The sequence below is a fragment of the Pteropus medius genome, unplaced genomic scaffold (assembly GCF_902729225.1).
Source record: "Pteropus medius unplaced genomic scaffold, Ma_sr-lr_union100, whole genome shotgun sequence".
NCBI classification, from domain to species: Eukaryota; Metazoa; Chordata; class Mammalia; order Chiroptera; family Pteropodidae; genus Pteropus; species Pteropus medius.
In genome coordinates this window covers 966,834-991,368 of record NW_024346819.1, presented here as the reverse complement: position 1 = coordinate 991,368, position 24,535 = coordinate 966,834, and the positions used below count along the sequence as shown (strand labels likewise).

The window sequence follows — 24,535 nt, the reverse complement described above, 5'->3', positions numbered from 1 at the left end:
GTCTGCCCGCCCCGTGTGCCGGCGGCAGGTGTGCGGGCGCGAGCGGGCCGTGGCGGTCGCTCGGCAGCTCTCCGCAGTGTTCCTGGCCAGGCCTGTGGGCTTCTGTCCTGCTCCGAGTGCCCGGGGCCCGCAGGTCCCGCCGGGTGTGTGGCAGCGCTCTGCTGCTCTCCTGCCACTGTCTTCATAGGGCAGGTCAGCTCGGGGACAGGCACGTGTGCAGATCGCACCTCCCCGAACCCTGGGAGCTGCGCGTGCCCTGGCCGCACGGCGCAGGAGGCTGGCGCTCCCTCTCCTCGTGGCGGCTGGCGGGCCAGCGGGCACAGTTCTGCCCTGCTGCTGGAGGAGGAGGAGGCAGAGCCTGGGGCACTCAGCCTTGCTGGGGGGCGGTACCCCAGGCCAGCAGCCCAAATAGCCCTTCCAGACACCCGAGCACCGCACCGCCCCCACCCGCCCAGGCCCAGGCCTGCCGCCACGTAAATGTGGGGCGGAGAGTTGGTGGCGGTGGGGGTCACGGGGAGTTTGCATCCTGTGTTCTTGGAGCACTCACAAAAAGTGAACTGAGAGAAACGGGGCGTAGAGCCATGCCCTGCCTGTTGGGGTGCGGGGTGGCCGTGCGAGGGGCAGCGGGGGCAGCGGGGGCCGCGGTGACCTTTGGCGTTGTGTCCTAGGGCGGCGGCAGATCCACCACCTGGGGAGCCAGCTGCAGCTGAACCAGCACTGCCTGGACACGGCCTTCAACTTCTTCAAGATGGCCGTGAGCAAGCGCCTGACCCGCGGCCGGAAGATGGCCCACGTGGTCGCCGCCTGCCTCTACCTCGTGTGCCGCACGGAGGGCACTCCGCGTATCCTTTGGGGGCTCTCGGCGCCCTGGCGTGGCCTCGTACCCGCCGTCGGGCACGGTGGGCACGGCGTCGGGGGGGTCGCCCGTCTGGACGGGTGTCGGGATCCTGGGCGCCCGGCCCCCGGCCCTCGGGGAGGATGGAGAGGTCCTCCACGCCATGCTTCCGTGCCTTCCCTTGCCGGGCCGGGGGTACCAGCCCTGCGTCCCAAGGTGCAGGGCGGTGGCCACACCAGGCCTGCTGACCCCGTCCCCTCCCCACAGCTCCGCTCCCTCCAGGTGGGACGTGGTGCCCTCTCTCCGCCTGACAGCTGAGTGACTTCTGCCCTCGGGGACTTCCCGATGCCCTTCCTCCCACTCTGGGGCTCCCCCCACCTAGTCCTGGGTGGGACCCTTCTCTGACCACGAGCTGAGACCAGCACCTGTGCGCGCTGACAGGAGTCTTCTGCCCGAGCTCTTGGGGACGCCGTGGAGGACGTCTAGGCAGCCATGGGCCTCCCTAGAGTTTGCACGGCGGTGCCACGGTCTCCCTGCCCCTCACCCCGCCGAGCAGCCTGACACCCCGGGCATGTGGCATCTGACCACCCGGAGCGCCCCTTGTTCTCGGCTTGGGGTGTGTGGCACGTGGGCGCAGCGGCCCTGTCACCCGGCACTCCTGTCGCGGCTGAGTAGCTGGCTTCTCCCCCCGCGTCACCCCGTGCCCTGCCTCTTCCTCTTACTGACCTTTGGTCCTCGGAGACTTGCTCGCCCAGCAGAAAGCTCTTGAGGAAGCCGGGCACAGAGGCCACGTGTCGGCGATGCCCGTGTATGACACGTTGGGCACAAGAGAATCCGCAGACAGCACAGACCCAGGGGAGGGCACGGGGCGATCGCCGAGGCCAGTGCTCGCGGTGTGCCCGAGTTAGGCCGCGGCGCTGGCTACCCAGCTCTGCACGTAGTCTCAGAGCCCCGGGCTGTGCAGCTTGAGCGGCTGAACCAGCGCCTGTAACGTTGGCCTTGTAAAGCCGTTAGAGACAGAATAGCAGGGTCTGGGGAGGCCTGCTGTCCGGCCTCAGGATGGCTGTTTTGGGTAGGTGAGTGGGGTCCAGGTGGAGCGCGGTTCCCTCTGTCCTGTCCTGGGCACCGGCACCACCACCTGAATGCCCCAGGCAGGGTCCCCAGACATGCCCTGGGTGCCCCTCATCCCCACCCCTTTCTTGGGCCGCTCTGCGCCTGGCTGGGCTCCGCGCGCCCTGTTCTGGTGCCTGAGTTGCAGAGCCCTAGAGCGCACACGGGGGCCCCTGGGGTAGCCGGCCATGTGTAGCACCTCCCCTCCCTGGCACACAGGGTCTAGGGGGGCCGCGTGGGGCTGCCGGGAGAGGGCTGCTCTCCAGACTTCTGTCCCTGGGCCAGGGTGGGCACGATGGGCAGAACCTTTGGAGCCGTGACTGGACAGCGCCCACAGCCTCTTGCCAGTCACGCCAGGCAGGTGAGCGGCCAGAGTGTGTACAGCTGGGCACCGCTGCTCTGTGAAATGCCCATCAGCTGGGCTTAAGTCTCACGTTGGGTTTTGGCCGAGCTGCCGGCAGGCCTGCGTGTGTGGCCTGTGGGCCTGCATTAAGCCAGGAAGCTGGGTGTGGAGGCTTTTGTCACCTGTGACCTGTCACCCCCGGGCATGAGGGACAGGTCTGCACAGAGGCTCCTGCGGCCCACTGGCTGCGCCCAGGCCGCTGCCGCCTTCAGACCCTCCGTCCCCCAGGCTGCAGCGCTCACATGGGGGGCTTGCCGATAGCGGTTCTGGTCCCCGTCACGGTGGCCTTCCAGAGTCTGAGTGTCTGTCCCCCCAGTCACCACGTGCCCCTGCCCTCAGGTTCAGCCGAGGACCTCGCGCCAGCGTGCTGGCTGTGGCGCGCAGGGCCACTCCTCCACGTGCTCGAGTGGCTCACAGGGAGCCCCCGGGCCGTCTGCTTTCCTCTTGGAAAGGCCTTGGGCAGGATGTGGGTTTGCAGCGGACGCGGAATAATCAGACTCTGCGTCTCGTCGCGGTTTCGGTGAGCTGTGCTTGCAGAGCACGCGTCCGTGTCACTTTGGACAGCGAAGGCAGCGGGCACTCTCGGTGTTCCCTGCGGTCCTTTTACTGTCTGGGACAGTCGTGCTGGCGTCACCCATCCAAGTCGGTAATCACACCTGTTTTCCGTTGACCCATCCTGCCATGGGGACCATCCTGCCATGGGGACAGCACCTCCCTCAGTCTGTCCCACTGAGATGGCATTCGCACACGTTCAGCTCACTGGACGAAGTGTGCCGCCCTCACCAGTCCCCGTGAGAACATTCTCAACACCCGGGAGCCCCGCCCCTCAGGCCCCCAGCCCTAAGGCCCCAGCCCCAGTTCCCCAGCAGTCCACTTTCTGTCGGTCTCTGTCTGCCTCTTGGGGACACTTCGTGTAGAAGGGCCTCTGGCAACTTACGTGCTGTGGCTGCGCGGGCCACTTGGCCGCTTCCCGGCCGGCACTCGGTCTCCTTAGGGAGGTGAACTTTTGCTTTGTTGTTTATCTGAAGTGTACACTTTTTATATTGCATTGATTTCTTTGTATTCTTCTGGTTTTTGGGTTTAATTCACTATTTTCCGGCTTCTTGAGACACGTGTAAGTTATTCTAGTCCTTCTGTTTCCTGACACACGTGTTTGAGACTCAATTTCTCTGAGTTTTAGTGACATCGCAGTTTTGATGTCACTCAGTTCACTGTATTTCCTAATTTCCATCGTGTTTTCTTCATAGACCCAGAGTCATTTAGAAGCGTGTCACTTATTTTGGAAACAATTTCCTCGTATGACACCTTCGGTGTAACTCCATGAGGTCAAGGGACACACGGAGCGACCTCATTTCCCAGTGTCGTGACCGTGCTGTGTGTGCCTCAGGAGTGCACCCCTGCAGCCGTGGGCTGGGGTGCTCGGTCAACGCCCCTGGCTCAAGGTGGCTAAGACCATCCTTCGCGGTTTTCTGTCACGGGGCCTGAAAGGAGGCGCCGACCCACTGCCCACAGGGTCGTGGGCGGCGGCCGCTCCCCTGTGCCTCCTCGGCCCTGCAGCCCATTCTGCAGCTGTGCCGCCGGGACGCGGGTTCTGGCCTGCGTCTCATCCTGGTGCAGTGACGCCTCGGACACCGTGAAACGCCCCTCGTCCCGAACGCCCCCCCTCGTCCTGCCGCGTCTGGTGCCGCTGTCACTGTGCCGCTTTCTTGTGCTTCGTGCGGGCGCACTGTGCCTCCTCCAGCTTTCCAAGCCGGGTCCTTGGCGTAATGACGGTGTCCTTGCAAGCAGGATGTAATCGTGTCTTTTCTTCTCGGTTTTAAGTCCAGTCTGAAAGTGTTCTTGCTGGAGGAGTCCACGCACGGAGGTTCACCGCGCTGCCGACACGTTTGAGTTCCTCCTGCCGCCTCACGTCGGGCTCGTCCCATCTGCTCTCTGTTCTCTCTCCCACCAGCTCTCAGAGGAATCGAGTGCTGTGGCGTCTCCTGTCCTCCGAGCAGCTCGCTGTTCCGCTCGTGCGCTCTCGCTGCGGAGCCCGCCCCACAGGCTCTGCGGCTCTTTTCTGTTTTACTCCTGCCTTGTTCAGTCTCCGTTCGCGTGCGTCTGAGCTTACATCGGGTCCCATCTGTGATTGTCTCCCAGGATCAGGACGGTGTAGGTGGCCTCTGTCCTGGGTGCCAGGGACCGTGCTGGCAGGGCACGGGCGCCAGAACCGTCTGCACACGTTCTGGAAACGCTCTGTGGTGCATGTGGACGCTCAGGAGGATCCAGGACCTGAAGGGGTTTTGCTGGCCGTCATTATTCGTGTCTGTGTGTCTCCCCTAGGAGGGCACTCTTCGTGGCAGGGACCGGGCTGCAGGGACAGACGTGCTCGCACCTGAGTGCTCGGGTCCCCGCCGATATGTACATGTCCCACCGAGTTTGTTGGTCTGGTGTCTCCAAGCCCAGAAGGTCAGGACAGTCTGCTGGGAAGGACGCAGCTCGGCAGACAGGCTGACATGTGAAGCCGCCGGAAGAGCCCCGGCGTCATTGGTTGGGGACCATGTGGGTCGGGCCCCAGGGGCGTTCACAGCCGGTTGGGCACACAGGGAGGCGCGTGGCTTAGATTGTCCTGTTCAGAGGAGGGCCTTGGGCTGTCTGGACCCTCCAGCCGGTGCCCGCCACCGTCATCGCAAGGACTTAGTCCTCGTAACTTGGCGCAGTTGAATCCTAACCTTTAAAACGTGCACGCTTTCCCCCTATCGGTCTGCCACGAAGAGGCTCAGAGCCCTGGCTCAGGAGGAAGCCCCGCACTACGGACAGCCCCCAGTCTGCCGGCGGCACCCCGGGTCCTCGTCGCGCCCCGTCCCTGTCCCGCTCCCCACCCCTCAGCCGGGCTCTGTTCGTACATTTCGAAGTCAGCCGCGGGCACCGGCGCACCCCCAGTGGGCCTGCAGTGGGCAGACCCCCACGTGACCCGACTCGGGTGCTCGGGTCCTCTGCGGGGAAGCACAGAGGGCGCGGTTGTGCCACTGGGTGAGTTCTGACGCGCGTGCATCTGTGCGGCCAGGTCACCTCAGGGCCCAGGGCAGCACCGGCACCGCAGCCAGCTCCCGGTGCCTCTTGCAGCCTGGCCGCCCCACCGAGTTCGGGCGCCGGCTGTGGGCTCTGCTCGTTCTGGAGGGTCCTAACGGAGCCTGTGGGACTTGTGCCCATCTGTCCTGTCCCCAGGGGCGCCCGGCAGGCGCTGGGCGATGCTCCTGGGGTGGAGCAGGCATTGTCGCATACTGGGCTGCGCCGGCGCCAGGACACCTGGCAGGGCAGGCTCATGCGGGGCGGGCGGCTGAGGGCCACCGTAAAGCGCCCCCCACCGGCTGGGGGCAGCGTCTGGAAGGCCCTGGCCAGCCCTGCTGCTGCCCCACCCCTACTCCCTCAGCGGCCATGGCGGGGTCTCCACGGGCCTGTGGCCTGGGCGGCGTGCTCCTTGACCATCCTGCAGACATGCTCCTGGACCTCAGCGACCTGCTCCAGGTAGACCGTTCCCTCCCCGCGGGCATCCGAGCTGTCTGGTCGGGAGAGTTCGAAGGCAGAGGGCGGGAGGGCGTGCTCTTCGCTGGGAGGCAGTGGACATGGGCCACGGTGGTGTCCTCACCGGCGGCCCGGTCTCAGCACCCGTGGAAAGGCCCAGGGCACTCTGTCCCGGGCTTGGGAGATTCTCAGTGGCTTCACGTGCATACCTTTTATAGAGTATCAAAACCCGTATTTACTATTTAGAGGAATTTGCTTTTTAGGTCCCGGGAATGCGTTTTTCTGTAGAATCTTTCATTTCCAAAGGACTGAACATGATGGAAAGACCCAGTAAGAGGGACCTCTGTGGACGGGACACTCGGGGGCCGGGGCATTGCCAGGCGGGACTGTCGAGGTCCTGCTGTGTCCCTGGTGGTGGCACTGGGGCAGGCTTGGCCCTGCGCCCTGGGGCTGGGCCCTCGGTGACCGCCGCACTGAGGACTTGGAAAGAGAAACAGTGTCATTGGAACCAGGCATGAGGACAGTGTGAGACTTTGAGCAGGGAGCAGGGTCACCCCAGATGGGCATGGACCTCTTGCTCCGGGCTGTGGTGCCCCCAGGACGGCCCAGCAGGTGGACTTGGACCTCAACCAGAAGCCCCTTGTGCTCTGTCCTCCCAGCTGTCTTCATAAATAGCATCTCTCAGAAGTCCCGCTGGAATACTCCAGGGTCGAGCTAAAAATAGCTCACTGGAATTGTGAGAGGCCAGCGTGCCATGTGCCGTGCTGGTTCCTGGCAAGGCCACACGGGCCAGCTTGCATCCGGTGACTCCTGAGAGGGACAGGAGTCGGGCCAGGCGGGATGCCTGCTGGAAGGAGGGGCTTCTAGTAGTTTTTCACATGACGTGATTGGAGATGGGAGACCAGTCAGGTGTCCAGGTGGACGACGGAGATGGCAGGAGTGTTCCTGCTCACCTGGCCAGAGCAGGGAGCCTGCGAGCTCAGGCTGGACACGCGCTCGGGCCAGGTGTGGGCACCCGGTGGGCTGAGGCCTCCCCCGGGGGCTCACATGCCAGGGGCTGACCATCTAGACCAGGGGTTCCCGGTACCGGTCCATGTCCTGTTAGGAACCAGGCTGCACAGCAGGTGAGCGGTGGGCGAGCGAGCGAAGCTTCATCTGTGTCTGCAGCTGCTCCCCAGCGCCGGCATCACCGCCTCAGCTCCGCCTCAGACCATCAGGCATTAGATTCTCAGAGGAGCACCGGTCCCTGGGGCCACAAAGGTTGGGGACCGCTGCGCTAGAAAAAATGAGCAAAAGACTGAAAGTTCCGCTTCACTCACCCAGCCGAGGGTCGGCACTCCTGAGCTCGCGGTGAACGTGCCCCCGCAGGGCCACCCAGAGCGCGCTACAACCCAGGGGTGCTGGCCGGAAGCCCGTGTCCTCGTGGCGAGGCTGCCGTTGGGAGAGGAGTGGGGGGGGGTGCTGCCGGCCACATCCGGGCATGGCCAGCCGTGGTCAGGAGATGACAGCTACAGACACTAGCACCTAGACGGGTGTCAGTGTCATTTCTGATGAGCAGGGACGCCGGCGGCCCCTCTGGCGACAGCCGCCTGCGCATTATGTGCCTCCCTCCTTGGTTGGGCTTTCTACTGGAAAGGCCACTGTAGCATCGAGGTCGTCTGCTGGGGGGCTGCGACCTGGGCACACCACAGGACAGACGACAGCGTGTCCGGCTAGGGCAGCTGCACTGTGGTCTGAGAAGAGGTGTGAAGTCGGGGGGCTCCAGGGCCTGGTACGAAGCCAGCACAGGGCTGGGGCGCACACACGTGCCTCTCATTTCAGGCACACGCACGCTTGGGCAATCATGCACACACAGGCACACGTGCACACTCGCATGCACACAGGTGGGCAGGTCGCAAGCTCCGTGAGCCGGCACCCCTCACGACGGGGCTTCTGGAGCCTTGACGGGTATCTCAGAGGAGGAGGTGTGACTACACCCAGCAGGGGTGGTGCCCCTCCCCGCCACAGCTGCCCCTCAAGGAACCTCCATCTCCTTTCATTCCTCGGCACTCCAGGATGGACGCGGCACACACCAAGGCCTTGACTTTTCCTGGGTGTCTTTTCGGGTGGCTTCTTGGGCCCTGGCTCACGGACCTACAGGCCAGGCTGGCTGAGGCGCGGGAGCCCCCTGGGAGGCAGGGGTCCCAGGGCAGGGCCTGGTGAGGACAGGACTGCCGCCCCCCACAGGCCGCTCTACAGCCAGGAGCGGGAAGAGCTTGCCACGGCGTGAGCTGCGGGCCTGGGGGGCCGGCGGGGTCCTACGCAGGGCCGTGCAGAGCGACACCAACGGTGCCCGCGTGTGCTTCCTCCGGCAGGTGAACGTGTACGTGCTGGGGAAGACGTTCCTCCTCCTGGCGAGGGAGCTGTGCATCAATGCGCCGGCGATAGGTACGGCGGGGAAGCGGGCGCGCCAGCCGGGGAAGGGGGCGGCGGGTGCACATGTGGGCACGTGGCGGGGAGGGGACGTGTCCCGCGAAGCTGCCAGGAGCCCAGTGAGTGACAGCTCCTTCTGGTCTACAACCAGAACGTGGAGGTCGGTCCCAGGCAGGTATGGATGAGGGTGTAGACAGAGGGCACCAGCAGTACTGTTGTGTGTGGGGACTCGCATGTCCACCTCTCGTGGACTACACCTGGCAGCCAGGACCTTGGTGGACGGATGGCCTGGCCTGTACTGGAGCTTCGCCAGGAGGACAGCTCTTAGCCTGCAGGGCCACTCCTTCCTGTGTCCATCAGCATCCGGACAGGCACGTCCTCAGACTTGGGGCAGTGGCTGGGGAGCGGGTCCTGGGTCACCCACAGGATGGCTCCCCGGGTTTGGGAAGGCAGGGTCCGGCAGGTGGGCCAGGAGGCTGCAGCCACGCTACTGGCCCAGCCCTTTCTCCCAAGAGGCCACATCCCCGCACTGAGTGACGGGTTCTTCCCCCGGGAGGCCAAGCCGAGCTCTCCCAGAAGCAGAGGGAGCGTGAGCGGCGGCAGGACGGAGCTGGCTTGGTCCCACAGTGCACCTCCCCCTCCCAGCCCCACCCCCCGCAGCCTGAATCCCAGGCTTACGGCAGGGCTTCGTCCAAGCAGCGGGCACGCTTTACCACGAGCAAGGCCCCCGATCTTTTCCCGAGCATTCTAGCTGCAGCCCCTGGAAGCCAGCCTCCCCCCCACCACCCCAGATGGTGGAGGCCTGGCCTGCTGGCACGGGGCACAGTCCCCTGGGCCGGCCGCAGCTTCTGGCCAGTAAGTGCCATTCAGGCCACAGGTTCCCTTATCCCCTTGGCAGCTGAGGACCCTCCCACAGTCACGTGTTTACGTGTGGTTCTCACTGTTATAACTTTATTGTGGAAATCCACTTAAAGGGATGAACGATTCTAAATTACTTTTCCTCGCCTTTGGATTTGAAGGGAAAATGTGAAGTTAAGCTTAAAACCACTTAGAATAGGATCCAAGGTAAGAGGGACAGAAAAGCCCACAAAGCACGAGGTGCGGGTGCCCGTGGCGGGGCCCGGGCCCGCTCCACGCCCCCAGCGCTGCCCTCTGCCCAACGTGAGTGCCTTCTGAGGCCCAGCCGCCAGCATCCAGAAACCGAGGCTCTGTGTAGAAAACGTCTATTTCACAGCTTGGCTGTGTACAAAAGAGATACAAAGTTCACGAGGCCCCGAAGCCGCCACAGTGTGCGGCCCCCCCGGGTCCCCCCCACAGTGCCTCAGGCGTAGAAGATGAGCTCGGGGATCTGCCCGCCCTGGACCCCGGTCCCGTTGGTGCTGTCCGAGGAGCACTGGAACTGGAAGGTCACCTTGCCACACTGCACTTCCGTCATGCCCTCCTGCCCGAAGTAGCTGAGCTCGCTGCCGTCCAGGACGGCGCTGGCGGTGTAGAAGGTGTCCTGCTCCACCTGCACGGGCTGCTCGAACCAGACGGAGAAGGTGCTGCTGGAGCCGTCCGAGACGAACCTGGTCAGGTTCTGGGCCAGCACCACCCCCAGCCGCTTGAGCTCGATCTTCACGCTGTACTCGGCCTTCCCCGAGCTGGACCCGTACAGGCCCAGCCCCGCGACGAACACCCTGCGGTCCACGGCAAACTGGATGCTGTCGCAGCGGCCGCGGTAGCGCCACTGGTTGCTGCGGTGGGCGGAGGACTGGAAGCGGCGGCACCTCTGCGGCGCCAGGCCCCGCCTCCTGGTGAGCGGGAAGTCGAGCAGCGGCTTGTTGGCGGCCGTGTACCACAGGAAGATGCTGCGCGTCTCCTCCAGCGTCAGCACGTCCGACTGCGCGGCGCCGTTGGCGAACTCCTCCAGCGTCATGGTGGGGATGCGCACCAGGTAGAGGGCAGGCCCCAGCACGTGCCGCTTGTTGCGCGGCGTGACCGGCAGGCCCTGCCTCTTGCACTCGGCCTCCGCCCAGCTCAGCACGGCCTCGAAGACCACGGCCTCCTTGGTGTTGAGGGCCTCCCGAGTGACGATGATCTCCAGCGTCTGCCAGTCAATCTCACAGAAGCCCTCGGACCTCAGGGCCGCCTCGGCCTGTGCGTCGATGACCTCCCAGCAGCGCTGGGTCAGCTCGGGCTCCTCGAACAGCCGGCTCTGGGACAGCAGGACGCAGGCATTTTTGGCTTCCAGACTCGTCTCCAGGAAGGTGACGCAGGCTTTTGCCAACGCGGGGACAATGTACTTCTTGGCGGCATAGAGAGTGGCCAGCACCGTGTCAGCTTCCAGATCGATCTCATCGCTGTACATATACCTAGGAGCAGGGACCACGTCACAGGCCGCGTGGGGCACGCGGGGCACCCAGGGCCTGGGAGATGAGCCCGTCTGTCCTTGTGGACTCCCCGCTCGTTTGCTGGCTGGGGGAACTGGCAGGGAGGGACCACCCCGTCCCTGCAGCTGCTGGGGCTGACTTACTTTAACAGGATCAGGAACGCTGCGGGCTCCACGTCCGGGATGTGGATCTCAGACTTGACTTCCGCCAGGTCTCCGTAAAACATGGCATAGAAGACTGAGCTACCGACAGCTAGGACGTACTGTGGAGAGAGCAAGGAGCCCTGAGCCCTGGGCCCTCCCCACCTCCGGCGGCTGCCGCACCTGGGGTAGAGGACAGTCCACACTCCGGATGGCCTGTCGCCTTTGGCAGCTCAATGGGCCAAGCCTCTACCAACCTTGTGGGCAGGTACTCTCCGGGCCCCGCCCGGGGGCCCCACAATGAAGTGGACGTCGGCCATGAGCTCGTTGTTGAACATCAGCGCGTTCCTGGGGAGGAGAAAGGCACACAGCTGAGGCTCGGGTTGGCGCGGGCCGGGCCGGGCCAGGGCGGGGCGGGGGTGGCAGGGGGCGGGCTCGGGGCCGGGCGCGGCGTGCTCACCTCTCGCGCAGGGTCGGGTGGAAAGACTGCCAGTTGGGGCTCTCCAAGTTGTTGTTGTCGGGCGCGGGCGGCGAGGGCGCGGGCGGCGGCGGGGCGGGCGGCGGGGCGCTGGGCGGGCCCTTCCTGCCCGCGGCTGCGGCGGCGTTGCTGTTGGCGATGTCGGTGGCGGTGGCGGCGGTGGCGGCCGCGGCGCCGGCGGGCGCGTACAGCTCCGCGGCCATCTTCGCGGGCAGGGCGGCCTCCGCGCGTGGGGGCGGCGCGCCGTGCGCCCTCGCGCCGCGCCGGGGCCTCGGGGGCGGCTCCGCGAGCACGAGGAGCGCGGTCAGGCACTGCGCCACCCGGCCGTGCAGGCAGGCCAGGGGCAGCAGCATGGGGCCGCGGCGGGCGCTGCTCCTCGCCCGGCCGCCCGCTGCCCGGCCGCAGGGGGCGCCGTCCCGCCTGCGCCTCACGCTGCGTCACGGCGCCCGGGCCCGCGCCCGCCTCCGCCCCCGCCCGGCGCGGGTGACGTGCGCGCCCGCGGCCCGCCCCTGCCTCTGGGCGGCTCGGCCTGCGGGACGCCGGGAGAAGCGGGGCAGGCGGGGGCTGTGTTTCCCAGCTCCCCGGGCCCGCCCTCTCCTGGCCGGGGGCCCGCAGGACTGCCGCGGGCTGACCGCAGGGCCAGGGGCCCGCAGGCTGCGTGCTGTGCTTCCGTGGGGCCACTCCACCCTCACCAGTAGACAGCTGTGTCGTGGTGCTGTGATGTGCATGTCCATGATGACCGGTGACGTCAGGACCTAGTCATGTGCCTGTTGGCCATGTCTGTTTTTTTGGAGAAATGACTATTCAAGTTCTCTGCCCACATTCTCGTTTTTTTGTGGACGAGTTTTAGGAGACGTTAATCCCTTATCGGACACGTAACTTGGAAACGTTTCCCGTTTCTTTGGGGCCCTTTTACTCGGTTGGTTGTTTCCTTTGCTGCGGGAAGTTTTTCAGTTTGATGTAGTTTCATCTGTCTGTTTTTGCTGCCTGTGCTTTGGGTGTCGTATCCCGGAAATCATTGCCCGTTCCAACGCCATGAAGCTTTTCCACTAAGTTTTCTCCTGGGAGTTTTATAGTTTCATGTCTTACAGCTAGTTGTTTACTGTTTTGAGTTAGTTTTCACATGATCCAAGACAAAGGACACCTTTCATTCTCTTGCGTATGGATTTCGGGTTTTCCAACGTCATTTGCTGAAGAGATGCCCTTCCCCTTCAAGCATCTTACGGGAGCTCATTGACTGTGTGTGTGTCTGTGTGTTGGTTTTTTTGGGGGCTCTCTTCTGTCCCCCGGGTCCCTCTGTCTTTGCACCAGTACCACAGTATTTTTTTGGTTTTATCTTTTAAGAATTTTTTTCCTGGTAGTTATTTTTTCTGCTCATTCCCTTTTGCCTTCTTTAAACTCTTTAATTTCCTACTTGACGTTTAATTCGTTATTTCTCCTTTAACAACGCGTTGAAGGAAGTCTACGAAGTTACTTAATATCCTAATAGTTTGCTTGGAAGTGCGGGTACCGTGTTTACCTTTTACTGGCTAAGCTTCAGTGTTCTCACTCGAGGTCAAGGGCCTGTAAGAGTTCTCCTCTCCGGGCCATGTCGAGGGCTGCTTTGTTCTCTAAGACGTGGCCAGTTTTCATAACTGTCCCCCGGGCTTTAGAGAGGCATCGTTGCTGTTTGTGGGGTGTTGAACTTAAAACGTATTTGTTAAATCCGGCCTGTGGTGGCAGTGTCCAGCTTCCCACGTGATCTTTTTCCCCTTCGATTGTCAAGTTTGAGAGCTGTGTTAGCCTCACGTTAGCGTGGTTTGAAATTTGTGTCCAGCGCTTTGTTCTGTGTTTGGTTCTTACTGAACGTCTGTCTGCCTTTAGGGTGGTTTTCTCTCCGTCATAAAATGTTCACCTTGGCCCCTTTCACGGCTCCATCGCCTTGAACCCAGCGTGGCGGTGGCGTGACTGCCGCCCTCTGCCCTGGGTGACCCTGCGCACGTGTCCCAGCACAGCCGTTTGTTCTTCGCATTTTTGCATTTTCTCGTAAATAGCATATCTTAGATTTTGCCTTTTTCTCCAGCTTATGAGAGACTCTCGCTCAGGTCACGTGGTCTGAGTTTGTGGGTTGTTACTCTTAGCCTCTTCCCGCCCCCCCGGTACTTCTCACCACCACCCTGTCTCCTGGTATATTTGTCTTGAAAATTATACCGGTATTTTTAAACTTCAGTTTTTCTGCTTCAAGAATTTAGTGTCAAAGTCCTATTTTAGTCAGGATGAGATCTTTTAACGTGCTTTTTAAAACCGTAGCTCCGATAGTTTATGTTTTATTGAAAATAGTTAGAAACCTTAAGAATTATATAATTAAAAAAAATATATCTCAGTTGTTTTCTCCCAATAATACATTTTTAAGCAACCAAATCACCATATAAACCTCCAAATAAATCCGATACATCCAGGGTAGAAGTGGCCTGTAGCTCCACATTGCCTAGGCCCAACCCTGTGTCTGCTCCCCGCTCCCAAGGGGGGGCATGTGGCCTCGGACACCTGCGGTTTCTGTGGCCTCTGCCTACCTGGAAAGGGGGTGAGAGCTAGCAGCTTCCTGTGTTGGGAGGGGTGCGGCTATTAGGGTCCTGGTAGTGGGTCACCATCGGGAGGCACTGCTTGCTTGTGTAGGGCAGTGTCAGTTGGGTCCACGCAGTTCCTCAGAGGCTGGTGCTAATCTCCCTGGCCTCAGAAACCGTTCCTGGGTCCTTCACGTGAGCCAAAGCTGTCAGGGGACACATAGTGGTCCTCTTAGGAGCTCGCAGGACTTGAGGGTCAGAGCGTGATCAGGTCAGGAGGTGCCGGGAGGAGCCGGCCCACGTGGCAGGAGGAGGATGCCCAGGGTAGGGGGCGGGGTTCAGTGAGCTCAGCAGCCCCGCCCCGTGCCCCCCAGGGTCCCCCACTCTCCCCGGTGCCCCGCTGTCTGCCAGCGCTGCCCCCTCACGGCACCTGCTCCGTGGCCTCAGCCCCAGCAGTCCCTCTTGAGCGAGGCTTTCCTCTCGCCCGACGTTTGAGCTTCCCCGAGGGCACGCGTTGCAATCGCAGTGCTCGGCTGAGTCCTTAGGTGACTCGGTGGTGCTGCCCACGCCGAGCTGGGCGCTCTGTGAAGCCTGGGCGCCCAGCGCCTGGCCGCCCGGCCTGTGTGCGCATGCGCGTCACCCCTTCCCGCTTCCGCGCGCCCGGCCGCTTTCCATCGGCTACCGAGAGGCGCTGAGGTACAGGGGTGACGCCCGTGGCTCTTGGACAAAGGGTCAGAAAGCGGAAGGTGGCATCTCACAGAGCAAGGGCAGCAAGTGGAAATGTAAGACATGTGCTCAGCCTCGCTGGTAGCCCACGAACCGCCCCACGGAGCTGCAGGGTGTCGCGCGGGCGCCCACACCCACGCCTGCGGCGCCTGTTGGGGCCTAGCGCCCCGCCCCAGGCGCAGGGCACCGGCCGCAGCAAGCCCCAGGGGAGGGGGCCCCAGGGAGCCTGTGCCGCGTGCGGCGGGTGAGGGTGGATCCACGGGCAGGACGTGCTTCGTGCCGCCTGGATGGTGGCGATGCGCCCGCGGCAGGGCAAGACTGAGGCGCGTGTCTGCCGCAGACCCCTGCCTGTACATCCCGCGCTTCGCCCACCTGCTGGAGTTCGGGGACAAGAACCACGAGGTGTCCATGACGGCCCTCCGGCTCCTGCAGAGGATGAAGAGGGACTGGATGCACACGGGCCGGCGCCCCTCGGGCCTCTGCGGGGCAGGTACCCATGTCTGAGTCAGGGCAGCCTTCCCAGAGCTGCCTCCCAGCCTCTCCTGTGCCTGCGTCCTGGGGGGAGAGCAAGACCTTACATGCTGAGGGGACCACCCGGCTCCCTGGCCTTGACCCAGGGCTTGACTGCTGGGTCGCTGTGCCCCGCCCCCATGCTGAGTCATTACTGCAGAGTGTGGGTGCCCCAGCCTTTCAGCTGGCTCCCTGAACCCCAGGGGACAGCTGCGTGGTGTCCCCTCTGGTGGCAGTTGCCCACAGACAGTCCTGCTGTGTTCCTGGTGCCACCGGTGTGCCGGAGCCCCCGGACCTGGACCCCCTCCCCAGGAGGCCGGCAGGGCCCTTGCTCTTCCTCCTGGCCCCTTTCCAGGCACCCACAGGGCGCCTTCCTTCCCGAGTGCGAGCCGAGCTGCGTCCTGTGCTCGGGCGTCAGCAGGCGCAGCGCTGCCCACGCTTCGTGTCCCATCTCAAAGCCTGACCTCTGACCTCTGAGACTGCAGTGCAGGTTCCGGGTCCACTGGCCATGGTCTCCACGCACAGCACGTGGGGCCGCCCCCTATCCTCCCCGGCCCGGGCCGTGTCCTCAGAGCCCAGCTCCGCCCAGCTTTTCCCAGACAGGTCCCCGCAGAGTTAACGCGCTTGCTTTCAGGGGCTGCGTGCAGTTCTCCCAGAGCGTCCTCTGGTTGTCCTTGTACCTAACCGCAGGCGTCAGCAGGCTCTACACACTAAGTGGCGGCCCACTCGCTCGCAGGGTGTTCTGATGACCCACAGGCAGAACGCGGCGTCTCCCAGCAGCGTGCCTGTGGCACGGCGTCCAGGCAGGGTCCCGCTGCCTGCAGTCCCCACCCCTCTGACCTGGGGCGCGGCGCAGGGCCTGCTTCTCAGGGCCCCGCGCGTGCCTTTCCAGCGCTGCTGGTCGCAGCCAGGATGCACGATTTCCGCAGAACCGTCAAGGAGGTCATCAGCGTGGTCAAGGTGTGCGAGTCCACGCTGCGGAAGAGGTGCGTACCACCCCCGCCCGGGCAGGGCGCCTCCCAGGGTCCTTGCAGGGGGTCCCCAGGGTGCCGCTGCCTCCTGTCTGGCCAGGAAGCCGTACGGCCACCTGCAGAGGCCACATCGTCACGTCTAGTGGCGGCCCCTTTTCTTCCATACCCAAGGTAAGTTGGGGCGGACAGTGGTTTGTGAAGTTGCCCAGGCTTGAAACGGTCAGGAAGTAGGCGCTGAGGGTGGCCGCGCCTGTCCCCTGCTCAGTGCAGCCTGAGCCACCACTCGCTTGGAGGAAGCTGAGCTCAGAGGGCCTCGGCGTCCATGTGCCCAGGCGGCCCAGCGAGGCCCTGCTTTGCAGACGGGGTGGAGGGGTTGCTACCTCTCAGCTCCAGGGGCACCTGCGCTTGGACTGTCATGAGGGAGCGTGGGGCCCTGGCAGTCCTGTCTGCTGAGTGCTTCTGAAGCACGTGGTGGCTGCTCTCCACCTTCGGGCACATCCCGTGGGAGTTTTCAAAGGCAGCTGGAAAATCATGTGCTTGTTTGACTTCTAATTTTTTAAAATTCTTTTCATTGAACATTTTGGAGATCACATGAAGTGAGAAAGTTAACTGAGTTGGTGGGAACGATCTTGAGCTGGGCAACCTGGTGAGGAGCCTGTGCCAGCCTGCCTGTGGGGGCCGTGGCAGTGCCGGGGCCCGGCAGGATCAAGGGGCTGCCGGAGAGTGCCTGGGCCATGCCCTGGCGGAGTGTGACCGGGGCGCTGGGCCGGATGTTCGGGGACGTCTGAGCAGCCGCGTCACGAGCCGGGTGCTGCTTTGGTGGCTGGTTTCAGGAGCATCAGATTCCGCTCCACGTCCCCATTTCAGGCTGACAGAGTTTGAGGACACCCCCACCAGCCAGCTGACCGTGGACGAGTTTATGAAGATCGACTTGGAAGAGGAGTGCGACCCGCCGTCGTACACGGCCGGACAGAGGAAGCTGCGCCTGAAGCAGGTGACCTGCAGCCGTGGCCGCGCCTGGCCCGTCAGCACGCGGGGCCCCCGGGCATTCTGCAGAGCCACCGTTTCACATTCTCACTCAGAACTCGCGCCTGGTCACCGAGGCCGGAGTGGGCCCGCGCGCCCGCGCACGGCGGGGAGGGGACCAACGGGGCACAGGCTGGGCTACGCTCCGGTCCTCGTCCCCATCCTGCCCCTAGGGGTGCCCAGCATGGCCGTTCATCCGGGGGCTACACACGCATCCCTCTTGGCAGGCGGGCTCCAGGCCACAGCTCAGTGTCCCCCCGTTGGCCCCCTAAAGCTGCTGCTGCTGACACCCCGACTGGCAGGGAAGCTGGTCCCCGCGAGGCGGCGTCAGGTCCCAGGGCGTCGGTGACAAGCCCAGGGGCCCGTGTCCGGTTGACGCTCATCCCACCGCTGCACTCAGTGTCCTCGTCCTCTCGTTTTCAGCTCGAGCAAGTCCTGTCGAAAAAACTGGAGGAAGTCGAAGGTAACCAGCCACCCGGCCACGCCGGCGCCTCGCATCCTCAGGGAGGGTGCTCCATGCTTACTCTCCGCTCCTTGTCCACCGCCGCAGGTGAGATATCCGGCTACCAGGACGCGATCGAGATGGAGCTGGAGAACAGCCGGCCGAAGGCCAAGGGGGCCCTGGCCAGCCTGGCGCGAGACGGTCAGTCCGCCCTCCCCGCACCCGGCCATGCTTGGGTCACCGTGCCCGCCCTCCCGTGCCTGCCCTTCCACCCCCTTCCACGGCCACGTGTCCTGCCCCACCCCAGGCAGCCGGTCACCTGCTGGCCCTAACACCCTGTGCTATGTCTGGCTGCTCCTAGGACACCACCGTCCCCCAGGTTTCAGCCCCGCCCCCCCTCCAGCAGCTCCCCAGCACCCGGGTCTTCCTGACCTGTGTCCTCGCCCTGCTGCCCTGGGCGGAAGTCGCATCCCAGACCAGGCTCTTGTTCTGGGGTCAGGCCCACCGCCCTTGGGCAGAGGCTCGCCCCACGTGCCCCATTGGGGTCGGGGCCCTGTCCAGCCGCTGGGTGCATTCTTGGCAGGATTCCTTGCATACGTGTCCCCGCCTGCTCGGGTCGCCACGTGGGGGTGCCGCCTGACGTCCCCCTGCCCAGTGCTCCGGGGTGGCGCGTGCCGTTACCACAGCACCAAGCGATGTTTATGTGCCGCCCAGCGCCCCGTCCATGCTCCATGTGGGCGGCGGGCGCCCCTCCTCCGGTCCCCGCAGCCGCCAGCACTCATTTTCCTTGTCCACCTGGCCCTGCCTGGCACTCTGCTCATTTGGTGGCCAGAGGGACGTGGCCGCCCCCACCACAGCGCTGGCTGCTGGAGGCGGACTCCCCCCCCGTTGCCTTCGGCGCTGCCGTTGGGGCGACACGGACTCCGCGAGCCGCTTCTGTGCTCCCGTGCGCCAGGGCGGTCGTCATGGAAGTGCTCCCTGGTGCATCGTGGGGTTCTCCGGGCACGATCGGCCCCGGCGCACGGCGGCTCGACCTCACGTGCTGCAGAGCAGCGCGCTTTCGGCAGAGACCCGCTTCGGAGCTTGGGCGTCGGTCGGTGCTGGGCCGGCAGTGCGCCTGGGGTGCTCTCGTGATGCTGGCGGCGGGCGCACGGCTCCCAGCGCCATGCGCCCTCGAGGATCACGACACCCACCTCGTGCTGCGCGTGCCAGCGTGTGTCGTTGCTAGGGTCTGCGTGGTTGCTTCCCACCGCGTCTAGTTTTCCAGCGCTGCGCTGAGTAGTTCTGCTGCCTTTCTCTGTGCTAAGCCAGCGATTCCTGCTTCGGCCCTGTTCTTCCAGAACTTCTCAGTCGCTGCTTGATGCGTCACTCTGGGTGTGGGGCCACCCACGTGCAGGGCAGGCTGTCTCCCTGGCGTGGTTGGAGCCTTGACCTGCTGTCGTGACATCAGGTGCTTCCTGCTGCTCAGTCTCGGGCCACGCGTCTTTGATGTGCAGAGCCAAGTGACGGTTCAGACTCCAGTGGGCGGTGGATGCGGGAGCCTTTTGTTGCTTGTACATTTATCACATTGTGACTGGTGGTTTCTCCTCTGTGCTGTTTATGGCGCGTCTGGCTGGGTTGTTGGTTGGAGGTGCCTTTGGGGCTTGGGGAGGGGGCCGCTCTGCTGCGGCCCAGCCCGGGCTTCCGCCCCGGGCAGTGGTCTTGACGCTCACGTCTTGACCTGATCCTCACTCATTCTGCCCCGTGATGTCTTACAAACACGGTGGCTGATGTCCGCCGCCCCCGCTGCAGCTCCTGTGGGTGGCACGTTGTGGGCACCTGGCACCCCGGTGGGTCTGAGCGCTGTCTGCCGCCCCCACCGCCGTGTCCTGTCTTCGTCCCACGTGGCAGAGCTGGGCTCTGCTCTCTGGCACAGGCGGAAGCAAGCTTGCTTTGGCGAGGTGTGCTCTGGACCTGGCTAGGGGTCATGTGTTGTCCACTGGTTTTCTCAACGTCGTCACTTCGGTCCTCTGTTTCCTGGCAGCACCTGTCTGTGCCTGCCTGACGTCATCAAACAGGCACGTCCTTCCCAACCCCCAGCGGCCAGTGCTGTCAAGGGCCACCCTGCCTCCTGCTTCTCTCAGTGAGGCCGTGGGGATGAGGCCTTGTCCACACCTCTCCAGGTTGGTTGGCAGGTGGCAGACCCGTCACCCAGCCCACCTGGGACTGAGCGGATGAAGCAGTGTGCCTCTGGCCCTTGGTCGTGCAGCTGCCCCTCAGACCGTGTGCCCTGTCCTGTGTCACTGTGCCCTCGGGACACGCTGCAGGGAGGGAGGCCATGCTAGTGCGGGAGGTGATCAGATGCCTATGGGAGAGCCGAGGCTGGAGGGCAGTCGGGGCCGGTGGAGGAAGAAGTGGCCGTGGCCGTGGCCGTGGCCGCAAGGAGGGGCCCGTCCCTCAGAGGAATGTGTGGCATGTGTCCAGAGCGCTGGGCTCTGGGATCCCCAGGGACAGAGCGCAGAGACCACTGCTCTCCCGCTGCTCGCCTCCTGCAGGCACGTCAGGGGACATGCGTGGTCACAGAGCGGGCTTCATGGTGGGGTGGGCGGCGTGGAGGGAGGGCCCGCAGGGCGCTGTGAGGGAGGCGCACACACAGCTGGGCACGTCCCGGGGCGGCAGACCCGTGGGACCCGCGCGGGTTGGCCGGCCACAGGCCGAGGCAGCCTGGGTTGGGCTGCGTGGGCCCTGCAGGACCGTGCTTTTCACGTGGGGTCTAGTGGGGTCCCAGAAGGGCCCGCGCTGAGCCGAGCAGCTGGCTGGGCTGCAGCAGGGCAGGCACTTATACCTGCGAGAGACCACCCAGCACTTCCCAGCGTGGCCGCGCCACGTCCACCCGCCAGGCGCGGGGGTGTCCGGGCCACCTCCAGGGGGCGCTCACTGTGGCTTCGTTGTGTCTTCGTCAGGACGTGGCGACCATCCAGGTGGTCTCTGCTGAAACGTCCGTTCGACTCTTGTCCCTTCCACTGGGTCGTGCATTTTCTCGTCGTGGACGATGGGGAGCTCTTTGTGCCTCCTAAACGCGAGTCCTTCGTCAGCCGGGGGCTCCGCTGTGAATCTGCGCACTGTCCCGGTTTCGCTGAAATCCGACCCATCCGTAACTTGAGGGTTCTGTTTTTTGGTCCTGCCTAAGCTGTTTTTGCCCAGCCCAGAGAGCCCAACCTTTTTCCTTTGTTTCCGAGCCGGTTTGCTCCGGGCGGCCACGGGTCGGCCTGTGACCCGTCTTGTGCTCCTTCCTGTCAGGCGTCGTGGCGGCTGCAGTCCACTGGAGGGCGCACGGACAGCGGGGCCGCCCTCCTGCCGGCTCTGGCGGTTCCTCTGTTCTCCGCTCGCACAGTGGAGCCAGTGCCGCCTGCAGCTGGCCGGGGCCGTTGCTCTGCACAGAGGGGCTCTCCCCAGCTAACAGGCGGTGTGTGGAACTGTGTCCCCAGGCTCTGTCGAGGACGCAACGGCCAGCTTGTTGGGTGAGGAGGACGCTGAGGACGAGGAGCTGGAGGCCGCTGCCAGCCACCTAAACAAGGACTTCTACCGTGAGCTGCTCGGCAGAGGCGTCCCCGGCAGCTCAGAGGCAGCGGGCGGCCCAGGCCTGGGCGGCGGGCCCCCCGCCCTAGAGGCCCTGCTCGGGCCCCTGCCCACGGCGGCCAGCCTGGGCATCTGCGAGCCCGTCCGCGAATGCATCTCCTCCCAGAGCCGGGACCCCAGTGAGCACCCCGGGACAGGCGGGCGGACAGATGGAGGCCGGGCGATGTCTAGGGCCATGGGAGGCGCAGCCTAGAACGGGGGGCGTGGCCAGGGAACCCCAGCACGTTCTGACACCCAAGTGGCGACAGCGCGTCGCCATCCCTGGGTCCGTCGTCTGCGGGCTCGCTGGCCCAGGCCCCGGGCTCGCGGCCGCACTCTCCTTCCTGCCCCCCCCCCCGGGGGGCCCAGGACGCATCCTCGTGGCGGCGTCCTGCGAATCTTAGCTGAGCATCCGTGGCCACGTGTCACAGAGGGGCCTGGGGGCAGACCGGCACTCTGCGCCTGCTGCTCTGTGTGTGTCCACCCTGTGGGAGGTGCTGGCCGCGGGCACTGTCTGCACGGCTAGGCGGGCGTCGTTCGCTGTGCCAGCAGTGGTGGGTGCTCAGCGGGGGACTGTCCCCCCCAGCCCACTGGGCACGGGTGCTGGCAGGTCCAGATCCGTCGAGTCAGTGCCAACAGCGGGTCCCGTCCTCTGCCGGGAGAGTCCTCCCCGGCCCCACGCTGCAGGCTCAGCACCCCCACTCTCCTGGCACTGAGGGCTGGAGCTCCGTGTGAGGGGACGCTGCTCAGAGAAGCTGTCCAGCTGCTGAGATGTTTATCTCCTGTCCTGTGGGCTCAGAATGGCAGTGGGTGACTGTGCGTCTGCCCCGATGACAGTGGTGGTCTCGTGGGGCAAGGGACAGTGACACAGACACAGCCCATCCCTTACATCCAGTTGTTCCATGAAGGGGCTGCTGTGTGAATGGAGCCCGGGGCAGGTTCTGCAGGGTGCCACACGGCACGTACAGGGGCCCCGAGGCAGCACCCCGGGACCCTGGAGTCGAAAGAAGCGGTTCTGGCTTGACCTAAGAGCCCGAGATGGGCCCAGGGGGACACAAGGGGCGCGCCGGAGCGCCCAGGTTGGCTCTCGCAGGGCCTGGGCTGCAGAGCGGAGACGTGGCTGCAGAGCGTCCTCCAGGCCTTCTGCGTGTGGGCTGCTGCGGATGGGACTCAGCGGCAGACAGCAGGGGCCGCCCGCATTTCTGGGCCGTGCAGGTCATGCTGCCGACCCAGCTGGGGCAGGCCAGGGGGCCTGACGGGTGTTGGAGTCATCCTGAGCCCGGTCACTGAGGGCTCCCCAAGGCCCCGTCCTGCTCTGGAAGGCTCCTTTGTAGGACGCAGGGGGACCGGTGCGGTTTGCTTTGCAGCCCAGTCAGCGTCCCGCCCCTTCACGTAGGGGGATGTCTGCTGGTCCCCGCGCGCGGCGAGCAGAGGCCGGGGCTCCAGAGGCCACCCCGGGGCGTCCGCGCTAACTGGGAGCTGTGCTTCCTCTAGAGGATGCGAGCGGCGATGGCGAGTTGGACCTCAGCGGCATCGACGACCTGGAGATCGACAGGGTGAGCGGGGCTCTGTGCTCCCCCGGGGCCAGCCCCGGGGCCCAGGCGCGGGTCCCATGCCGACCCGTCTGGTGGTGCGTCTGCGACCCCGGGCGCCCCGCACGTCGTGTCTTTGGAGAGGCCTTAGCGGCTCCCGCAGCTCGTTCCCTGGCATGTTTGTCCTGCGTGCTCGTCCCCAGCAGACGTGACGTTTGCCCCTGACCGCGTGGCGGAGCTCCGAGGACTGCGTCGGTTCCTCAGCTGGCCTCACGCCCACCCTCCGGAGGCTCTGCGTCCTCTGACCCTGCAGCCCCGCACCCTGGCTGGCCGCCCCTGTGCCCTGGGCGGGGCGGCAGGTCCCCTTGGGGTAGAGGCCCACCCCTGCTGTTACATGAATGAGAAGCACGTTTGTGGCCGAGACCCGAGCGTGCTCTCTGGATGTGACGCCGCTCTCTGCCCTAGTACATCCTGAACGAGGCGGAAGCCCGCGTGAAGGCGGAGCTGTGGATGCGGGAGAACGCGGAGTACTTGCGGGAGCAGAGGGGTAAGCGCCGGCCCGCCTGCCTGGGCGCCTGGGGCGCAGGGCCCTGCTGATCCTGACGTGTGTGGTCGTTTCAGAGAAGGAAGCACGAATCGCTAAGGAGAAGGAGCTGGGCATCTACAAGGAGCACAAGGTAGGGCACGCTCCGGGGCGGACACTGGCCCTTCCCGCCCAGTGGCGGGGGCTTCCAGCCGGGCCCTGCCCTCCGGCCCCGGCCCCGCAGCCCGCCGCCCCTCGGATAGGCACGCTCTTGAGCTGCGGGGAGCCCCAGGAAGGCTGTTGGGACTTGGGGCCTATGGTGAGGCTCCTGGAGTGGGTCCCAAGTCAGAGAAGCACCCCGAGGGCCCCTCCCTGCTCCACCTCTGTGACGCAGCAAAGACTGCTCCTCACGTTGCCCCTGCCCTGTTCGCGGTCATGGCGACACAGCTCAGCCACTCCGGGTGGTCGGGCGGGGAGGCCCCTAGTGGAGCGAGGGAGGAGACAGGAGCCCGCATGGCCGCTGGAAGGCTGAGCCCCAAGACCTCTGGGGCTGGGAGAGGGGGCTCTGGAGCTTGGGGCCCCCTGCACCACTATGGGGGCTGCTCAGGAAGGCTGCTGGGTTGGAGAGCCAGCATTGGGGTGGGGAGGGGGTTTCTGCAGGTGGCCTGCAGCTCCAGCACCCAGGACAAGGTCCAGGGACTATATTTCTGTGCTGGGTGACATCCAGAATACGGGAAGCAAACCCCCAGCTCTGCCCCCAGCCACCGACCCGGTGTGGTCGGGGTCGGCAGGGTGGGCTGCAGAAGACCCTGTGGCCTTGGACTGGTCTCCCAGCTGATGGCAGGGGCTGCCCAGGTCCCGCCCGCTGGGGTTGGTGCAGCTAGGCAGATGGGCCCCGGCCAAGGGGAGGCGCAGGCCGGCCCTCCACAGTGGGGTCTTCCCTGGAGTCCGCTGGCCCTGCTCTCAGCCTGTGCAGCGCCTGGCGGGTGTGCAGGCTTCCTCTGCAGACGCCCAGGAGGTGTGACGCCGGGTCTCCACACAGCCCAAGAAGTCCTGCAAGCGCCGGGAGCCAATCCAGGCCAGCACGGCCGGGGAGGCCATCGAGAAGATGTTGGAGCAGAAGAGGCTGTCCAGCAAGATCGACTACAGCGTGCTCCGTGGCCTGGACAGCAAGGGCGCTGGCGGGCCGCAGCGGGAGGACACACCGCCCGTGGACAAGGCCAGCACCAGGAGGCTGCCGCGCAGGAAGGGGCCGGCCAGCAGGAGCGGGGCCGACCCGGTGCCTGGCGTGGGGAAAAGGTAGCAGGCTGGCAGGCTGGGAGCGAGCGTGGGGGGCAGCCAAGAAGGAGCCTGGCTCTGTCCCGGGGAGCAGATGGGCCCGCTCTCCTCTCCGGGGACTGGCGAGAGCAAG

At 64.9% G+C, this 24,535-nt stretch overlaps 2 protein-coding genes across 5 annotated transcripts in view; one reads left to right on the top strand and one right to left on the bottom strand.

The window, feature by feature from the left end:
- Positions 1-24,529, top strand: part of BRF1 (BRF1 general transcription factor IIIB subunit) — a 57,445-nt gene extending 32,916 nt beyond the window's left edge. For 2 of the 3 annotated variants that reach the window (XM_039876600.1, XM_039876597.1), the window contains exons 3-15: positions 669-842; positions 5,824-5,855; positions 8,207-8,279; positions 14,864-15,013; positions 15,926-16,019; positions 16,872-16,998; positions 17,454-17,493; positions 17,581-17,673; positions 20,940-21,209; positions 22,564-22,625; positions 23,067-23,148; positions 23,223-23,278; positions 24,167-24,529. In XM_039876600.1, the coding sequence (XP_039732534.1) occupies positions 749-842; positions 5,824-5,855; positions 8,207-8,279; positions 14,864-15,013; positions 15,926-16,019; positions 16,872-16,998; positions 17,454-17,493; positions 17,581-17,673; positions 20,940-21,209; positions 22,564-22,625; positions 23,067-23,148; positions 23,223-23,278; positions 24,167-24,427 (1,434 nt within the window). In that variant the 5' untranslated portion in view covers positions 669-748 and the 3' untranslated portion in view covers positions 24,428-24,529. The remainder of the gene's footprint in view (positions 1-668; positions 843-5,823; positions 5,856-8,206; positions 8,280-14,863; positions 15,014-15,925; positions 16,020-16,871; positions 16,999-17,453; positions 17,494-17,580; positions 17,674-20,939; positions 21,210-22,563; positions 22,626-23,066; positions 23,149-23,222; positions 23,279-24,166) is intronic. The other variant, XM_039876599.1, reaches the window with a different exon arrangement.
- Positions 9,196-11,650, bottom strand: BTBD6 (BTB domain containing 6). Of its 2 annotated transcripts, none has more exons than XM_039876601.1 (4): positions 11,237-11,650; positions 11,034-11,124; positions 10,780-10,898; positions 9,196-10,618 (listed from the first exon to the last, which is right to left on the bottom strand). In XM_039876601.1, the coding sequence occupies exons 1-4, from the start codon at positions 11,605-11,607 to the stop codon at positions 9,586-9,588; spliced, it is 1,614 nt and encodes a 537-aa protein (XP_039732535.1). In that variant the 5' UTR covers positions 11,608-11,650; the 3' UTR covers positions 9,196-9,585. The 2 variants fall into 2 exon arrangements, with proteins under 2 accessions (XP_039732535.1, XP_039732536.1); XM_039876602.1 differs by having other exon boundaries at positions 11,034-11,147; positions 11,237-11,362.
- Positions 24,530-24,535: the final 6 nt, after the last annotated feature.

What these genes read in the sequence shown, in the direction of transcription:
- BTBD6 (XM_039876601.1), bottom strand. Translation starts at nt 11,607, where the DNA reads ATGCTGCTGCCCCTGGCCTGCCTGCACGGCCGGGTGGCGCAGTGCCTG. An exon ending in CACCCGACCCTGCGCGAGAG is followed by an intron (nt 11,125 to 11,236) that starts GTGAGCACGCCG and finishes TCTCCTCCCCAG; the next exon opens with GAACGCGCTGATGTTCAACA. An exon ending in GGAGAGTACCTGCCCACAAG is followed by an intron (nt 10,899 to 11,033) that starts GTTGGTAGAGGC and finishes CTCTCTCCACAG; the next exon opens with TACGTCCTAGCTGTCGGTAG.